Raw genomic sequence first — 17,764 nt, forward strand, 5'->3', positions numbered from 1 at the left:
GCTTCCGGGAGTGCTGCTCCCGCGCGTGTGTGTGCTCGTCGTCTACGGTGGCATTAAGCCTGGTGTGAAGTCGCAGCGTGACGTCACAGTAGGGCAACAAGGGACCAGAGACACCAGACCATGCAGGGAGAAGAGCCTCCAATATTTACTGAGACAGGAGGGAGGTCGGGGGTAACCGGGGCCAGGGCCGTGGTGGGGGGACGTAAATGAGACGAAGATGTCCACCAGGGAAAGAGGAGGCTTCTCAGCAGAGATGGATCCCCGGCCTGGAGGGGAGCTGGCAGCAGCCTGCGGGGGAGATATAGGGAATAAAAGGCTGGGTTCGAGAGATGAGAGACAGACACCTGATGGGAGGGACAGACCAGGGTGGGGGTGGAGGAAGACAGAGAAGGACCGAGACCCAGAAGGGGGACGGGGACACACAGTGAGAGAGGATATAGGCTCCCAGCGAGAGGAGGATACAGAAACTCAGAGAAAGGAGCTTTGGACAGAGATAGATCTATCAAGATTCAAAACCATGGAGTAGAAGGTGAAGGAGACACAGAAATAAAGATCAGTCAACTGAGACAGAATCAGAACTGCAGACAGAACCAGACAGAGCCCGAGACCCAGGCTCGGCAGAGCAGGGGGGCCCAGGGCTTGGGGAGAGGGGCCGCACCCAGGAGGCTGCGCCAGAAGGTGGTAACAGTGGCAGAGCCTGTGACAGCGCCTGGCTCTGCAGGATTCTCTCTGTGGGTGTGCACAGCAAACCTTCGTCCTGTGGGGCCCGGGGTTCCACTCAGCTCCACGTCCACCACATGCATGTCTGTGAGGCTGGGGCAAGCAGGGTGGTCAGCCTGGCTGGCCCGGCCCCAGCCTGAACCCCCACATGCCTTCGCTCACCTGAGATCAGCCAGAAGCACCCCAACCACGCGATCAAAGCCCAGGCTGGGGGCGGCCAGTGCGGCGGCCGCCATGGTGTTGGAGTTGCGGGGGGCAAAGGGGCAGAGTCCCCGGACGGGACCTTCATAGAGCACAGTGCAACGCCCAGTGCTGGGCACTGCAGCCAGCGGTCCCTCGAGCCGGAAGCCGTCGGGGTGCGTGGCCATGGTGACGCGAAGACTCTGGAAGTGACAGCCAGGGTGATGGGACTGGGGGTCTCTGTAGGCCCCCTCTGGTCCGCCCAGGAGCCCAGCGGGCCCTCACCTGGAGGCCCCCAGCTGCGTCCAATCTGGTGATGTCCTCAGTGCCCCACAGGGCCCCCCGGGCCACAAACACAGCGTGGTTCCAGCGGTGCGAGGCCTCCAGGAGCTGCTGCTCAGTGGCCTGGTCAGCCAGGGCTGAGGGGGACCCCACCTGGGGCGGATGAAGGTGGGGAGGGGCTGAGGTCAGGGGACAGATCCCACTTTAGGGTGGGGTGGGCCGAGGCAGGCTGGGCAGGGCTCACCAGGAGATTGGCATAGCGCAGGATTTGTGCCCCAGATTCCTGGATTATTTTAGGATGGGCCACTTCCACCACAAGGTCAGGGTGCCTGGGAGAGGGGAGAGATGGGGGAGGGCCTTGGAGAGGTATTGGACCTTCCCTCCTCAGATTCCCTCAGAGTCTCTAGAGGCCTGTCACTCTTCACCCTGGCCTGATAGGGGAAGCAGGATGGCTTGTCCTGTTTCACATTTGGCCCAGGGAGAGTAAGGGACTCGCCTGAGATCACAGCACCTAAGTGAGGCCAGAACAGGAGCTTCAGGGAGCCCCAGCCTTTCATGGTGAGATCACTGACCTCTCCCCAAGAGCAGCGAGGTTCTGGAGCTGCAGGGAAGGGGGCACACTCCCTGCCATTCGCCCTGGGTCACGATTCCAGACAAAAGCAAGTTCTAGGCCCAGTTCTGGTCCCTGAGTCAGCAGGTGAGAAACAAGGGACTGTCCTGGGGAGAGGGAAGGAGATTCAGTGAGAGAGGGACAGAGACCAGAGGGAGGGGGACTGGGACCCAGAGGGAGGGGTCAGAGACCCAGAGGGAGGGGTCAGACCCAGAGGGAGGGGGTCAGGGACCCAGAGGGAGGGGGTCAGGGACCCAGAGGGAGGGGGACAGGGACCCAGAGGGAGGGGGACAGGGACCCAGAGGGAGGGGGTCAGGGACCCGTGGTGGGAAGTGGATGGTGCTCAGGCAGACACAGAGGCAGAGCCAGGGTGCAGATAAAGACACACATGAAGTGTGTTTGTGGAGGACAAAGGGCTTTGGGGGCTTCAGGAAGGGGCCTGGAGAAGAGGCCCCAGAGGGTCAGTGACTCACCAAGGCGGCCGTAGCCCACCACCCCTACCCTCCTCGGGACCCTGTCGAGAGCCATGCCCTTGAATCTGGTGGTCTGCGTGAGGCCTGAGCTCTGTGAGCTGCTCACTGCCCGCCTCCCCTTGAGGCCTGGGCAGTGGCTGATCTTTGGACATTTGACCCTTGATCCTCTCCAGAACCTTCCCCCTTCCCCACAGCGGCCCAGTGGAGACCATGCAGGTTTGCTGGGGGTGGGGAGTGGGGGTGAGGATCCTGGGGCAGTGGGCACGATGACTTGGGGTTCCAGGGCCCTGCGTGGCCCCCACCATACCCAGCCCCTTCCTTCCCTGCTTTCTACCCTCCTCCCTTCCTGCTGATGTGGAAAATTTCCTCTGCAGTCCCCAGCCCCCCTTTCTGGCCAGCCAGGTTGTCATGGAAACTGCATCCTGCTTGGGATGGGGGTAGAGAGGGTTGGGAGCGAGAGAGAGGAGATGCTGATGGGGACTCTGGGCTCCCAGTCTGTCCCTTGCTCCTGAGTTTCCGGTCCCCACCCTCAGGCCTGCTACCCACCCCCCAATCCCATGTCTTGGCACCGGTGTTTCTTGTCAACATTCCTCCTCCATCTTTTCCTCCCTTGGTTCTGTCCCTGACTCTCTCCCTCCATCCTGTGTCTGTCTCCGGGCCTCTCCCTGGACCTCCAGCCCTCCAGTCCCGCCCCGCCTTCTCTGGGCTGGCTGCCATTCTGTCCCCAGCTGGGCCAGGCCCGCATTTCCTCCCCACACCAAGTTCCCAGGGAGGCCTGGCCTGGTCGCGCCCCATCTCCCACAGGCAGCAGGAGCTGGAGCCCGGCTCATCCCAGCCCTGTCGCCCCCGCCCCCAGCCCAGCTCCAGTCTGGCCACCCATCAGTTCACCTTGACTTCTCACCTTTCATCCACCCCTCTCCCAGCCACGATGCCACCAGCCCCCCAATACCGCACTCTCACTCCCACACCCCGCCCCCCCCACCTCCCATTGTCCACGGAGAAGTCCGTGAGGCCCGCGGAGGCCCCGAGGTCCCCCCAAATTGAGGCCCAGCCAAGGCGCCCTGCAGGTGCCTGGCATCGGAGACCGCGGAGGCTGCAGCGGCGGTGCGGCTCCCTGCCCCCAGCCACCACCTGGTACCCGCTGCAGTATTGCCATGGCAACCAGGATCGCGCTGAAAGAGGACGGGAGAGAAAGAGAGCATGAAAGGGAGCGACGGGGAGCCGGGCTCCGAGAGTCCCAGGTCGACAGGCAGGAGCAGATAGACGCAGGCGGGGCCAGAGACCCCAGACGGCCATCGCGGCAGAGGCGGGCGGCTGTCGGGCCCTTAAGGGAAGAATGTGCTTTAGGAGGAGTCCCAGGTGGGGGAGACATAAGACGCTGTGGCGCACAGGCAGCCAGAGAAGGGGGCACAGAGCACACAGGGCCCAGGCCTGCCGAGGGTGGGGGTCCGGCTGTGCCGAGGGGAAGAGAAGGGCCCAGCCCTGCGTGTCCATGGGCCGCGTCTGCGGGGAGCGGCCCTGAGTGGACCCTCTGCTTCCTTCGGCCTGTGCGGGGCTCGACAGCACAAGACGGCAGCCCTGGCGGGTCCCACCAGCAGCCACTCGCCTGTCCTGGCCGACCCCCGGGGTTCGCTCCCACCTGCTGGCTCCTGTTCCCTCCTGGGGCGTGAGCCCCTGAGCTTCTGAGTGACAGCGCGGCCCCCTCCTGCTCCCTTCCCTCCTGCCTCTGTGTAAGCAAGACGGCAGAGCAGCTCCCCGCGCCTGGCCTGCCTTCCCCCTTTCGGCCTGACCCCCTCGCTCCCTGCAGTGGCTTGTGGGTTTGCAGAGGGGCCGGACGCTCTCTGGTTTGGCTGTTCTGGGTTGAATTGTGTCCCCTGAAAAGATGCTGAAGTCCTGACCTCCAGGACCGTGAGTGTGACCTTATTTGGAAACAGGGTCTTTGCAGATGATCAAGTTAAGATGAGGTCCTGCTGGAGTAGGGTGGGCCCTAATCCCATATGACCGGTGTCCTTATAAGGAAATTTGGACAGAGACGAGCATGCGTGCAAGGAAGACGAGGGGAAGACTCGGGGAGAAGGGTGCGTGGAGACTAGAGTATAGCTGAGCTGGAGGAGGCAAGGAAGGATCCTCCCCCACAGGCTCCAGAGGGAGCATGGCCCTGCCCACACCTTGATCCTGGACTCCTGGATCCGGAACTAGGAGTTGCCCAGCCCCCAGCCCGTGGAACGCCGGCGGCATGAGTGGGGGGGCGGGTGGGGACGAGGGCCCCAGTACATTCGGATGTGCTGGGTGCCTGAGCCCCTCTCTGGGGCTCCCGAGGTCAAGGGTGAGGGGCCTAAGAGTACCTGGAGGTGCTGACCCCTGTGACCCTCCGGGTGGGGCCCGTAACACTTGACTTTTCCATCCTCATTGTGCCCCCGCCCACATTCACTGTTTTCTCTGCCCTCCATGCTTTCATGACCAAAAAAAAAAAAATTTTTTTTTTTTTTTACTTTTTCCGTGTTTTTTTTTAAAGTAATTACAGAGCAGGTAGTCGTTGACGCAAACCTCCCTTCAGTATCAAAAGAGTCTGTGGGGCAGGTGAGGGCTGGGGGTGAAGGGGGGAGGGGCGGGGTAGGGTGTCTGGAGGCTCTGACCGCGCGTCTGTCTCTTCAGTTTCGAGGGCAGAGGGGCGGGAGGGGGGACAGGCGTCAAACTGCAAAAAATGAACCGTAAAAGGAGGGTCGTTGGGGATGAGGGGAAAGGACACCCCCAAAAAGCTCCTCTCTCTCCTGGAAGGCGGAGGGCCGGGAAGGGTCGATTGAGAGCGCGAGGAGGCAAAGCGGAGGGCTCCAGCCACTTCTCCGGAATCCTGCAGCCCCTCCCTTCGCCGGGGATGGGTGGGGGTGCGGCCAGAACCGCGGGGGCTCCGTTCCTCGCGGGGGTGAGCCGCCCTGGGGTCCGCACGCGGGCGGGGCTGCGGCCCCTCCTTCCCCGCCCTTCCCTGCGCGGTCCAGGCGCGGGCCCGGGGCCGTGGGGAGGGTCCCGGTGTGGCCCGAGCCCCGGCGGGGTGGGGGCCCCCGCCGGGCGGCTTCAGATCTGCGTCTCTTGCACATTCTCCTTGGAGCCGCTCTTGAAGAGCAGAGGTTCGTGGATGGAGTTGAGCCCCGGGGGGCCCTTGCCCCCGCAGCCCCCGCCGCTGGGGTTCCCGCTGTAGTGCGCCTTGAAGGCGGCCGCCACGTAGTGGTGGTGGTTGAGGTGGTCGCGCTCCAGGGCGGGCAGGGCCAGGTGGCTGTCCCCGCCGACGCCGCCCGCACCGGCGGCGGCAGCGGCGGCGGCCACGGACACGGCCGAGGCGGCAGGCAGCTCGTCCTCCACGTTGATGATCTCCACGGTGCGCGTGGGCCCGTGGTGCTTGTGCAGCTGGTGCTGCTTGCGCAGCTTGTAGAAGGCCACGAGCATCACGGCGGCCATGAACGTGATGGCCACGAAGCAGCCGATGATGATCTTGGTGGTCTTCATGACGTCGTCCAGGTCCTTGAGGGCGTTCTCCGTCACGTCCGTGATGGGCACCGTGAACGCCTTCTCCGTGGGCCGCGAGGAGCGCGGGGCGGGCGCCGTGGTGGACGACGAGGCCGGGCCGGCGGCGTCCCCGGGCCGGCCCCCGCCCCAGACCCCGTCCGTCGTGGGCCCCGGCGGCTCCTTCTCCGTCCCCCGCGGCTGCAGGGTCTCCTCTCCGGGCTGCGTCTCCAGGGTCTCCACGGTCACGGTGGTGAAGTAGGTGTAGCCGCCGCCCCCGCCGCCGCCCCCGCCGCCGGCTCCCGGGCCGCCCCCGCCGCCGGCACCGCCGGCCGCCACGGGGTCCACGGCCGAGACGTTGAGCGTGGCCGAGGCGGTGGTGTTCCCGGCCGAGTTCGTCACCATGCACGTGTACTGGCCCGTGTCCTGCACCGTGACGTTGGTGAAGTTGAGCGTGCCGTCGTGCAGGACGGAGATGCGCACGCGGTAGGAGCCGTGGGTCATGAGGGTGCCGTTGGGCGTCAGCCAGTTGACGGAGGTCATGGAGGTGCCCGTGCGACACTTGAGCTCGGCGGCCATGCCCTCCGTGACGTTCAGGTCCGTGGGCGGCTCCACGATGACCGGCGCGTAGCAGGTGAAGTGCGACTGGTCCAGCTCGCCGATGTAGCGGCCCTTGAGGCCGGCGGGCGCGTGGCAGCGGGCGCAGCACGTCGTGTTGCTGGGCACCGTCTCCTTGAGCCACCAGCTCAGCCAGAGCACGTCGCAGTTGCAGTGCCAGGGGTTATGGTTGAGGTGGACTCGCTCCAGGCGGTGCAGGGGCGTGAAGAGGTCGTGGGGCAGCGACATCAGGTTGTTGTGGGACAGGTTGAGCTCCTCCAGCGACTTGAGGTCGTCGAAGGCGTTGCGCTCGATGGTGGCCACCTGGGCGTGCATGAGCCACAGCTTGCGCAGGCTGGTGAGGCCCTGGAAGGAGCCGGGGCGGATCAGGTCCAGCCGGTTGCCTGACAGCTCCAACTCCTCCAGGCGCACCAGGGCCGTCAGGTTGGGGATGTCCTTGAGGTTGCACATGCCCAGATTGAGGTAGCGCAGGTTGACCAGGCCCTCGAAGGCCGCCTCCGAGATGTACTCCAGCCGCTTGAGCTCGCCCAGGTCCAGGCGCCGCAGGGAGGGCACGCGGTTGAAGGCGTACGAAGGGATGCTCTCGATGGGGTTGTTGCGCAGCCAGAGTTCCCGCAGCTTGGACAGGTACTCGAAGGCCTGCGTGGGCACCGTCGTGAGCCGGTTGTCGAACAGCTCCAGCGTGTTGAGGCTGGGCAGCCCGTTGAAGGCACCCACCTCGATTTTGCGCACCAGGTTCTTGCTCAGCTGCAGGATCTCCAGGTGCCGCAGGTGCTTGAACGTGTCCGTCCGGATCACCTGGGGTGGGGGAGGGGAGACACCGGTCAGCGAGGCCTGAACGCCTGGCCCCTGTGAGTGCGCAGCGGCCGCCCCTCCCTCTTTGCGGGTGGGAGTGTGAGACCGGACGGCCACTTTGGGAAACAGTTTGTTCCTCACGAGGCTCAACACACCGTGACACACGTTACTTACGACCGGGCCCGCCCACTGCCGAGTGTTTCCCCGGAGGGAGAGGAGAGCAGTTGTCCTTCCCAGGCTTTGTGATGGGTGCTCACAGCGCCCGTGTTCATTATGGCCTAACCAGACACGACCCGAATGTCTGTCAACCGCTCAAGGACCCACGCTGTGTGTCTGCACCGTGGAACACTATGGCTCCTGAGAAGGAAGCAACTATCCATACACACGACCAATCTCATGGGCGGGCGTCGTGTTGAGCAAAAGAAGCCAGACGTGAAGGAGCGTGAGCGGTAGGGTCCGTCCATGCCGCGTCCTACACGTGCTAAATGGTGGTCTCTAAGTGTGTGGGGGGAGGCCAGGCTGGCAAAGGGCATGAGAGAGCTTTCTGGGGTGATGGAAAGGTTCTCGGCTGGGGTGGTGGCTATCTGGATGAATAAGACTGTCAAAACTCCCCAGACTGTACCGAAAACAGGGGCATTTTGTTATATGTAAATTACACCTCAGGAAAAAAGATTAAAAATACTTACACCAACAGCTAACAGGCACTGAGCCCCACTTTGGCGCCAGACGCCATTCTAAATGCTTTATGGGCAACAACTCATTTAATCCGCCAAACTGTCCTACAAGATAGGTACTTACTCAGTATCTGGGACTAGGAAATCCATAAAGCTCCGAAAACCGGAAGATTTTCCCTAACTTTGGTGCCAAATACCATTCGGTGGTAGAGCCTGATCAGAACTCACGTGAAGCTACTTAGAGCTTTTATTGATCCCACTCGTGACTATTCAAACACTTCACTCTAGAACTAGTCCCACACTTGCTAAGGGGTAGAAGGTCCCAGCGGGCGGTAGAAAATATGCGCTGGACATCAGTGCCTCACCTTTTACCAGCAGATGTCAGAACATCTGGCCTCAAGGGCTTCACAGGAGGGATTATGAATTATCTCCATCTTAGCGGGAGGCAGAGAGAGGTGCAGTGACTCGCCCAAGGTCACACAGGAGGAGATGACAGACTTGCTATCCGACTAAGGCCATCTGTCTCCAGAGTCCCAGCTCTTAACCCCTGAACTTGGTTGCTACCTCTCAGAGCAGAGGCTGAGGGGCCGCAGGAGGGGCGGTGCTGGGCTGGGCATGGGAGGCAGAATCTTACCAGATTCTCCTTAGTAGTCGCAGTGCCGGGTCTACTGAGGCGTGGCCCGATCACACAGCCATCAGATGGCATTTGTGAAGCCTGGTTAATGCCTTGAGGGAATGCTTGCATTATAATATTGAGGGGGAAATAGAGAACTCCAAATAGCATACTATGTGGGCACGACCTTGTAGGGTTTATTTTATTTAAAGTTTTTATTTTTACATAATCCCTACGGCCAGTGTGGGTCGCAAACTCACAACCTTATCAAGAGTTGCGCGCTCCACCAACTGAGCCAGCCAGGCGCTCTGTGACTTTGTAGACTTCTAAAAAGAAGCTGAAGAATTAGCTGTACTCATATATGCACCAAGAAAAGACCGTAAGTACATACTCCGGGCTCTTCTTGGCAGTGAACTCCAGCTGTCAGGGATTATGGACAATTTTTTTTACTTATTTCTTTAATGAACCCAAGGTACTTTTATAATAAGTAGCAAAACACTTTAAAAAGCTTTTTTAGGGGCGCCTGGGTGGCTCAGTCGGTTAAGTGTCTGACTCTTGATCTCAGCTCAGGTCTTGATCTTAGAGTCATGAGTTCAAGCTCCGCGTTGGGGCTTGGAGCTGGGCATGGAGCCTACTTTAAAAAAAAAGATATATAAATAAATAAATTATTATTTTTAAAAAAGACTGTACTTGAGAGGCACCCAGCTTAAGGAACAATAATATTCCTGACACTGTCATAATCACAGAGTAACAACAGCCACTGCTCATGTCAGTGCTACTCAGCAGAAATACAATGTAAGCTACATATTTACTTTTTAAATTTCCTAGAAGCCACGTTAAAAAAGAAAACCAAAGCAGGTGAAATCAATTTTAATAATATGTTTATTTAACCCAATATGTCTAAAATATTATGATTTCAACATGTAATCAAGATGAGAACTTACGAAGGAGATATTTTACCCTCTTTCTGCACACAGTCTTCGAAACTCCGTGTGTGGTTTACAGCCCGTGCGCTCAGTGGCCCTGTGTGGCCAGTGTGGCCATCTTGTTAGGCCGTGCAGGTTACCAGGTGCTTCCTTGACTCCTCGAGGCTTTGTGAACACAACTGTGTTTTATCCTCCAGCAGCTTTATGAACTAGGACTGTTAGTGCCCGTTTCCGAAAGGCGGGAACGGAGGCCCACGGAGGTGGCCAGTGGCTGGGACACCATCTGCGCAGTGAAGACAGAGCCTGGTTCGCATCCCGTCCCCACCTCCTGGCTATGTGGCCTGGTGGTTGGACTCTCTGGGCCTCCCATCCAGGGCTGGCCGTGAGGGGAGAATGAGAGCCACTTTGGGGGCCACACTGCGATCGCTGGAGAGTGCTTGGGGGCTCTTGTTGGTGTTCAGTAACGTGTGCACCATTGGGATCAGAGCCTGTGGAGGGCGGCTCTTGAGGCAGAGAGCCCCTTACTGCGCCATCTAACTGAAAATCAGGGACGTGAGCCTGACACGCGCTGGGGCCCGCCAGTTCCCCACCGGCCCTCCTTGTCCCATCCCCTCCTCTCCATCCCATGGCCCAGCCCCACTCAGCCTCTTCCTCTTCCACCTGGACACCGGTCCCAGATTTCTGTTTATGCCCACACCCCAGGTCCCTCCAGGAGCCCCATTATTCCCAGCACAAGTTTCTTCCGCTCCACACTGACGCAGACCAGGAATGACGCCCCATAGTGCCATCCCATAATAAGACCCAGTCTCTGCCCTCCCCTTCCTCCTCCCTTTCCTATTCATGGCAGGTCCCAGAACACAGCCTCTGAGGCTCTGCACTTGCTGTTCACTCTGCCAGGAAGACCTTCCCCACTTTTTTTCTGGCCTCCTGACATCTGTCCTTTAACACCCAGCTCCCGTGCCCACCCCCGCCCCCAGCTCCTGCCTCCGCTGTCTACCTGCCCTTATCATCAGAGTCCAGGCCCCTCCAGGGGTCGCAGCACTGCCCTGGGGTCTTTGCCTCCGTGGAAAACAGATTCCTGAGGAGAACAGCCCTGGGCACCTGGCCTGAGGAAGGAGTCTTTGTGGGCTCAGGGTGAAAGGGATAGACAAGGAGATACATTTGGGCTGTTAAAACTTTGTGATTCTCAGATCACGTGAATGGTTTCCAGGAACAGTGGGATGGAGTTTGGGTGGCCGGGGAAAACACAGCTCAGAGGAGCGACGGGGAAAGGACATCAGCTAAAACCTCCTGCAGCCTCAGTGGACATGAGCTAGAATAACAAAGCAAATTTCCATATGCCTTTTCCCCCCTGCTGATAAAAGTAATATATACTCATTTCAGGAAAAAGTCTAAGAAGAAAAGAAAAATGAGCCAAAGGACCTCTACTCATGTTAACTTACGTTAACAATTTGGTATACATCCTTCTAATCTTTTTTCCTTGCATATAATGCAAGGATATATCTCTTTTTTACCTTTTTTTATATTTCACAAAATTTTGGTGACATAATATTCTCTCCTTGGCCCTGCATTTCCCCTTAATAGTAGTATTACACTGTAGGGGCGCCTGGCTGGCTCAGTCAGTAGAGTGTGTGACTCTTTGATCTTGGGGTTGTGAGTTTGAGCCCGACGTTGGGGGTAAAGATTACTTAAATAAAAATAAAACTTAAAAAAATAGTGTTACACTGTATTTTCCCTTTCATGATATATGCTTCAAAAACAATTTTCATGGCTATCTAGAATTGTTTCCCAGGGTTATACCTCCTTTGGGACATTGAGTTGGAATTGCCAGGGTCAATTATTTATTTTCCGTAATACACTTCTGCCTTCTCTAATTTCCTGCAGTAAACGTGGCTAACTTTTAGAGTGGGACGAAACCCCAGTAAATGCTATCACATGAAGGAGTCTGGTCTAAAGCTCGCTGGTGGCACCTGCAGGATCTGACTTCTGGGGACCAGGGGAGGGGCGGAGCACGCTGGCAGGATGGCCTCGAGGAGGGTTGGCCTGGGGTCTCTGCAGGCAACCGGCCTTGTATCCAAGACTAGGGGGCGCAGCCCCAGGACCCTGAGAAGCCCTGGGACCCGGCTCCCGTGGCCACGTGGTGGCTGCAGCCTCGGCTCCCCCCTCGGAGGGAGAACGAGGGGGCACCAGGAAGACCCGGGCTCATCCCATGAGGTGCTGCTACATGACAGCAGCAACAAAAAGCTTCCCTGATCAAACGTCTAGAGCCACGCAGTCCCTCCTGGAGGCGCCACTGCTGTGGGCTGAAGTCCGGGAAGTCCTGTGGGGAAGGACGGTTCCACTTTGCTCCACTCTGGGTTTCCCAAACATCACAAGCACAGAACCCTCCTCGCAGGGTGCCTTTTATCATCGCCCTGGGAAACACTGGTACGGCACAAAGCAGGCCCTCACTCGCCGTTTCTATTAAAAATAATAGTAAGGACAACTGCAGCAGCAGGAGGAGGATCCGGTTGTTGCTAATCACCAGGGGGAGAATGCAGTGGGCTCTTAAAAGGTTAGACTTGAGAGTTTGGACGAGAAATCTAGAACAAAAGGGCTGCTGGCCCAGGAGCCAAAGACAACTTGCCCTCATCCAGTCTCCGTGGCACTTAGCTCTGGGGCCTCCCCAGTTTCCAGCAAACCCATCTGCAAGCTGAGCAGGAAAGCACTGTGTGCCCACCTGCTCTTCCCTCCTTCCAGGGTCCCTGCTCTCAGTGCAGCCCCCCAGCCCAGCTTCCTGGTGGAAGGCGGCCTGCAGCCCTCCATGGCTCCCCAGTGCTCTCAGAGGAAATTGAGCCCGCATCAGAAGCCCTGCTTGGCCTGGCATCTGCCTGCCTCTCCCCTCCCCTCTGCACGGCCCCCTGCCCTTTGCAGTCCTCACTCCAGTGACATTTAGCCAATAACAACTCCTGGAACTATCTTTGCATATGCTGTTCCCTCTTCTCAGGATGTCCTTCCCTTTTTTTCTGCCTGGAAAATTCCTGCTCACTCCCTTGGATCCAGACCAAATGTCCCTTATTTATTCATTCATCCATTGCTTTTTATTGCGTGGGGATAAAGCAGTTCTGAAGGAGGAAATGGGGGGGTCCTCGCTGTGAAAGGGCATCGTGACATCGACCTTACAAAGTTGTCCACAAGACTCAAGGGAATCACTGACATTTGCTTAGCACAGGACTTGGCACTGCAGGTGCTCACTGAGCGGAGGTGACAAATGCCAGGCTCTGGACTGAGCATTCGTTGGTCGCATTAGCTGTCCCCCACCAGCCCTGCAAGGCAGGTGTCATTAGGCTTACTTTTCGGAGAAGGAACCTGCTCAGTGAAGTCACATAATGAGGAAGCAGCGGAGCTGGGGTGTGAACCCGGAGGCCGAGGCTCAGTGAGGTCCAGTGACTCGGTAGGGCTGCCCACTGTGCCCACTGGGAAGCGCACAGCTGGGATTCCAGCTCACATCCCCCTGGTCCTCTGGAAAGAGCGACCGCAACTACTGTATGTCCATAAGGTGCTTGCTGGCAGAGTCTGAGGCCGCTCCTGCTCTGTGTGCTTTGTCTCAGGAGCGATGGGAAGGGCGTGTGTGAAGGGAGATGAGGGGCATTTCCAAGGGGGGGTGGGGTCCCCCCAATCACTTTACTAATGCATTTGAGATCTAGGCAGGACGGGGGTGTTGCTGCAAAGGGAAGCCTGGTTTTATTGAAGATGTGCTGTAGGGTTGCTTTAAATAGTGAGTGCTTTTATTTTTACCAGGATTCCAGTCAATTCTCCCTCCTCTGCAGGATGCCTGGGGAGCAGCCTAGTGGGGAGTTGCCGGGTCTGGGTTTGAATTGTGGCTTTGCGGCTGACCAGCTGTGTGACCTTTGGCGAGTGTCCTAATATCTCTGAGCCCACTTTCCTCACAGGTACTGCAGGATCACTCTGAGGCTTGGACAAGGTCAAGAGTGCTTGGAACATGGCAAGCATGCAATAATATATATATCTAAAATTGTTGGTTCAGCTCATAGTGAGCATGACCATTTGTCCAACTTTGGGCATCCAGTTTCTTCCTCAGCATCTTTCTTCTACATTGGTTAACATGTAGTTCAGACACCACCACATCCTTGCTCACAGTCCTCCCAAGGCTCCCTATCACCCTCGACCTGGGGTCAGAGGCCCTGCAGGACTGTCCCATTGCCTCTCCTCTACTCCAGCCATAGGGAGATGTATGGGTTCCACATGCTCTCCATGCTCTGCCCAACATCTCTGCCTTTGCACAGGCCGTGCCCCCTGCCTGGGATGCCATCCTCCTCCTTGTTCTCTGGGAAATTCCAGTTGTCATCTCCAGCAAACCCTCTTTGTTCCCCTGCTCACTAACATGTCATACACATTCTCTTATCACACGGGCTTAATGCGTCCTTCTTCTTGGCTAGGCTATGAGTGGACGCCATCTGGATGGTTTCCGCATTCCCTGTCCCCTAGTTCATGGCCAACTTCAGCCAAGCGTGTTGAGTGAATGGCCAGAACGGACAAGGCTTGGATTTGGAGAGCACCCCAGTTGCGTCAGCTGTTGTGTACCTGCACACCTTTTGGCCTGGGTGACAATTCCAACGTGTTGAAACCCTCAGTGACAGCACTGGCTCCAACTTACTCCTTTTTTTTGGTTAGCATTTGCCATCTTACTTGCTTTCATCCATTCTGACCTGGTGTCTTAGGTGTGTCTTTTGGATTTTGTTTTTAATATAGTCTGAAAATCTCTGTTTTAATTGGATGTTTAGTCCATTTACATTTATTGTAATTACTAATACATTGGGAATTATTCTCTTATTTTGTGCTTTTTGTTTGTCCTGATTTTTTGCAGCCTATTCTTTCTCTTTCCTGCCATCTTTTTCATTGATTTTCTTTTTATTCCATTTCCCCCATCTACTATTTTATAATTTTTAAAAAAAATTTTATTTATTTGAGAGTGAGTGAGTGAGAGAGATAGAGCACAAGCAGGGGGAATTGCAGGCAGAAGGAGAAGCAGATTCCATGCTGAGCAGGGAGCCCAACGTGGGGCTTGATCCCGGGACCCTGGGATCGTGACCTGAGCCATGATGCTTAACTAAGCCACCCAGGTGCCCCTCTAGTTTAGAATTTATATATTTTCCCTTTCTCTTCTTTTAGTGGTCACCTAAAGACCACAGTCAGCCATCCACAAGGCTGATCCCATCCCTACCCTGAAACAAAGCATCACCCTGGGCAGGTTCCTGATGAGGCAGAAGGGCAGAGCCATTAATTTGTTAAGTGCTGTTGTGTACCAGACCCCGTACCAAATGCTCTGAGGTGGTGATCTTATTTAATTCTTGTGGAAATCCTGTCACGTGGGGGTTATCAGCCACATGTCTCTGTCTCCCCTCCTATCTGATGGTTTACTGCAGAGAGGAAAAGTTATCGGCCTTCAGTCTTACAGCTCCAAAGTAGCGGAACCAGGACTCGAAGTCTGCTTCTCCTCAATCTAAATAAATATGAAGTCTCTGTCACGTCTATCCACCCTAAGCCAAGAGGGTTGGGCTCTCTGTTGTTTCCAATGTATTCTTTGAGCTGTGGCGCCGGTTCCTTATTCAACCATTACCCACGTGTTGATTTGCTCATTTGACAGATATTCTTTGAGTGTCTGCTATGTGTCAAGTATCTTGCTGGGCTCTGGGGATCCAGCTGTGGACAAGAAAGATACAGCCCTGACTTCCCAGAGCCTGACCTCAAGTGAGGAGGACACTAAACATAATAATTATGCAAATGATCATTTAAGTGGTGATGGTGTAAACAGCTCGCAGGTGTTGCCCTACCTGTAGGGGGAGAGGCAGGTGTGGGCTGCTCCACAGCACAATTTGACCCCCCCGCCAGCAGATCATCTTAAACCGGGGCACTCCTGTGACCACTGGCCCAGGGTAGGATGGACAAGGTGGGGACTGGTTCTTGGAGTCTTGGAGTGGACACTGGGCCTGGAAGGACACTGATGTTCTGTGATGTTGCAGAGGAGGTAATCCTGGGGTCTCGCTTCTGACAGCCACCTAACAGCCAAGTGCCCACAGCCCCTCACTTCTTCAGCCCACGTTTGCTGAGCCCTCCTCCACACGCGCCTGGCTCTGTGCTCAGTATCAAGGGTACAGATGCCGATCAGGCAAGGGAAGGCGGCCCCATCGAGGACCTCTCCCAACCCTAAGGGGGACCTCTCCTCTCCCTTCATCCTGGAACTTGGCCTATTCTTTAGGGGACTTTCCACTTCAGCTATGGTAGGTAAACATCACTAACACTGAAAATCCCCCCTGCATTCTGTTGGGGTTTTTAAGAAACTAAACCGTCAAGAAATCCTTTATTAAAAATTTAACTGTGGTAGGAAATGATTAAGTGAATTGTTCGTCTTAACACTATGAAGATAAATTGTTTTTATACATTTTGAATGTAATGAACCAATAACAAAGTTTAGTAGCTTACTGTCTTTTCTTGTGTTTTTTGCATTCACAATTTTAAAAACGTTGTTCTGTACCAAGTGCTTTTGTGATGACTTCTTGTAGTTCCTCCTTCCCTGAGATAAGGGCCTTGTGCCTCTCTTTTCAGTGGGGACTTCCTTGAGGGAGGCTGGCAGGCTTGGGGGCTCCTGCACTGAGCTTCTTGAGCCTAGACTCAGCCTCCCGGGGCCTCGGTATCCTCCTCTGTAACATGGGCGCAGGGGCCCTGAGGACTAAGTGAGAACAACCCCGTATCACAGCAACTCAGCAGAGTCCAGGGGCAGGGTGGCCACTTAGAACACAACATCTCCTCCTTCAGTGAAATCCATAATTGTTTCTGTCAACCTCACCCCTTCGCGGCCCAACAACAAGTTCTAAACCTGCTCGAAGGTTCCAGGCCATGCTGGCACTGAGCTCTACCGGCAGGTGCCCAGAGGCTCCATGCCCCACCTTCCAGGAACCACGCTGGGTGAGGGTGGCTGGAGCCAACTCTCAGCCCCCTCGGCCGGCCCTCCACCGCTGCATGGGGCGGTGGGTGGGGAAGAGCTCTGGCCAGAGCTCAGCGGCCCCCACTATTAACCTGAGAGGAGAGAGCGCAAACTCCACTCTTCCTCAGCACCCCAGGCAGACTTAGACTTGTCTTGTCCCTGCCCCAGCCCCACCAACTGCTCTCACTCGTGAGCCCCGTAGCCTGCTGGTCACACCACTGGAGTCCTGATGGCTGCCCCTTTACTACCTCTGTGACTTGGGGTCAAGTTTAGGCCTGCTTCCCCATCTGTGCAAGGGGATTATAAAATCTACGTCCTAGGATTGGTGAGAGGATTAAATGCCTTTTCACACATTAGGAGCTTAGTGCCTGAGAGCTTCTGTGACTTTCCTTCTCCTCCTCCACACTTGGGCTCATGCTGTCCCCTCCTGGAACACCATCCCAGCCTCTGCACCTGCTCAGGGCACTAGTCACTCAAGGCTCCCTAAAAAAAAGCCTTTCTCCTTGCTAAGGCCTCCTAACCATCCCTGCCCCGTGAGACCTCTTCCTCCCAGGTGCCCGCCCCATTCACTCACACGTGTGACCATCCGTCCACTCACCCCGGCCTATTCCCCTCCCTTCTGCCCTCCCCCTCATCTCCTCCCATTCATCCACCTAGGAGCTGCCTTCTCAGGCCTCCTGGGGCAAGCCTTGCCCTGTTGGTGGAGTCTGGCCTGTTCCCCACCTCTGCACCAACCAGCACCCCTAGCCCAGACAGGCATCTGAACCTGGGTGTAGATAATGCCTGGGGAGGAGAGGTAAGATCTATATCAGGAGCTAAGTACACCCCAGCTTTGCCTAAGGCAGTGGGTGGGCGGGACCAGGAGAAGGCTCAGGCCGGGGCCAGACACCTCCTTCCCAGGGAGGCTCCCTGGCCCCCTGCCCTGCCCCCCCCCGCCCCCGAATGCTCAGCTCCCACCTCCATCAGGAGCACAGAGCAGGTCCTGTTCACTGTGCCTACAGCAGAGCCTGGCACACAGTAGTTGCTCAATAAACGAATCAGGGTTGTGAACTGGGGGCCGCAGAGTGACAAGCCAGGGCCCGGCAGGCACAGGATGGGCAGTCAGTACAGGGAGAGGGCCTCATGGTCTCAGGGCAGCTCCCAGCGTGGAGCCTGCTTCCATGTGGGGCGAGACTCACTTCTGGGTGTCATAGTCGTGAGGATTAAACTAGATATCGAATCCTCGAGGAAAGGTGCCTGGTGCCAGGCAAGTGCAGAACGTGGCCGTGGCCATTGAAGGTCAAGGCGTGTTTTCCACAGGGCTGGAAGGGCAGGGCTGGGCAGTGTCTGGGCCCAGCGGAGGGCAGCCCGAATGTGGTGTGGCTGGGTCAGGGACAGGCCAGCCTGGGAA

General features: G+C 56.9%; 2 protein-coding genes across 4 annotated transcripts in view; both read right to left on the minus strand.

Moving 5' to 3' along the window:
• Nucleotides 1-128: 128 nt before the first annotated feature.
• Nucleotides 129-2,401, minus strand: ASPDH (aspartate dehydrogenase domain containing). 2 transcript variants are annotated; one of them, XM_006748075.3, is made up of 7 exons: nt 2,266-2,401; nt 1,755-1,899; nt 1,427-1,511; nt 1,186-1,335; nt 883-1,103; nt 659-813; nt 129-288 (listed from the first exon to the last, which is right to left on the minus strand). In XM_006748075.3, exons 1-7 carry the CDS (start codon nt 2,318-2,320, stop codon nt 245-247), a joined length of 855 nt encoding a protein of 284 aa, XP_006748138.2. In that variant the 5' UTR covers nt 2,321-2,401; the 3' UTR covers nt 129-244. The 2 variants fall into 2 exon arrangements, with proteins under 2 accessions (XP_006748138.2, XP_081663820.1); XM_081807694.1 differs by lacking the exon at nt 129-288 and having other exon boundaries at nt 391-813.
• A 2,364-nt stretch (nt 2,402-4,765) lies between these two features.
• Nucleotides 4,766-17,764, minus strand: part of LRRC4B (leucine rich repeat containing 4B) — a 37,815-nt gene continuing 24,816 nt past the window's right edge. For both annotated transcript variants that reach the window (XM_081807632.1, XM_081807631.1), the window contains one exon: nt 4,766-7,179. In XM_081807632.1, the coding sequence (XP_081663758.1) occupies nt 5,338-7,179 (1,842 nt within the window). In that variant the 3' untranslated portion in view covers nt 4,766-5,337. The remainder of the gene's footprint in view (nt 7,180-17,764) is intronic.

The sequence above is a fragment of the Leptonychotes weddellii genome, chromosome 16, assembly GCF_054177405.1.
Source record: "Leptonychotes weddellii isolate Sample4059 chromosome 16, ASM5417740v2, whole genome shotgun sequence".
NCBI lineage: Eukaryota > Metazoa > Chordata > Mammalia > Carnivora > Phocidae > Leptonychotes > Leptonychotes weddellii.

Bases quoted from the DNA above. Each gene is read 5' to 3' on its own strand.
- ASPDH (XM_081807694.1), bottom strand. From the start codon at position 2,320: ATGGCTCTCGACAGGGTCCCGAGGAGGGTAGGGGTGGTGGGCTACGGC. The intron at 1,512-1,754 runs GTCAGTGATCTC...CCCCTCTCCCAG, and splicing joins CTCGCTGCTCTTGGGGAGAG to GCACCCTGACCTTGTGGTGG. The intron at 814-882 runs GTGAGCGAAGGC...TGCTTGCCCCAG, and splicing joins GTGCTTCTGGCTGATCTCAG to CCTCACAGACATGCATGTGG.